At 39.8% G+C, this 507-nt stretch overlaps 1 protein-coding gene across 1 annotated transcript in view; it reads right to left on the bottom strand.

Moving 5' to 3' along the window:
- LOC105449741 (phosphoinositide 3-kinase regulatory subunit 4) overlaps positions 1–507 on the bottom strand; it is a 7,208-nt gene that overhangs the window by 1,261 nt on the left and 5,440 nt on the right. The window contains exon 13 of the mRNA XM_011689124.1: positions 16–494. Within this exon, the coding sequence (XP_011687426.1) occupies positions 16–494 (479 nt within the window). The remainder of the gene's footprint in view (positions 1–15; positions 495–507) is intronic.

The raw sequence follows: 507 nt of genomic DNA, 5'->3' as shown, positions 1-507 counted from the left end.
CTTTGTAATTCCTACCTCCAGATTCTTTATATCTACTTTTTCTTTTACCAATTTCTTGGTAGCTTCACTCTCCTGCTCCTTTATCGGTTGGACAATTAAAATACTTTCTTTCTTCTTATTTTTTACTGCCTCACTATAACTTCCTGGTCCCTTTCCTGCAATTCCAGTGGTTTTCTCCTGTATATTCCTTTTCACTTCTTCAAATTCGCGTCTAAAAGTTTCTAACTCTTCTCGAATAATTTTTGTAATCATCGTCTTGATTTCGTTCTTGCATGCTATTTCATCTTTCATCACCTTCACTGTTCTGACCAACCAATCTATTTTCACATCCATTTCACTTTGTTTGCTTGCATCCATATCGTTGTCACTGCTCACGATGTCTACATCTTCACGGAAGGTGACGCAGCGAGTTGTCGTTCCCGTCGAAACCGCTGATCCTGTTGATCCCACTCTTTCTCTGCTGCCGTCCGCTGCTGACGTTCCGATTCTTAATTCTTTAAATGGACA

This window comes from Wasmannia auropunctata, unplaced genomic scaffold (assembly GCF_000956235.1).
Source record: "Wasmannia auropunctata unplaced genomic scaffold, wasmannia.A_1.0 LD336074.1, whole genome shotgun sequence".
Classification (NCBI taxonomy): Eukaryota; Metazoa; Arthropoda; class Insecta; order Hymenoptera; family Formicidae; genus Wasmannia; species Wasmannia auropunctata.
This window is presented reverse-complemented; position numbering and strand designations above follow the sequence as displayed.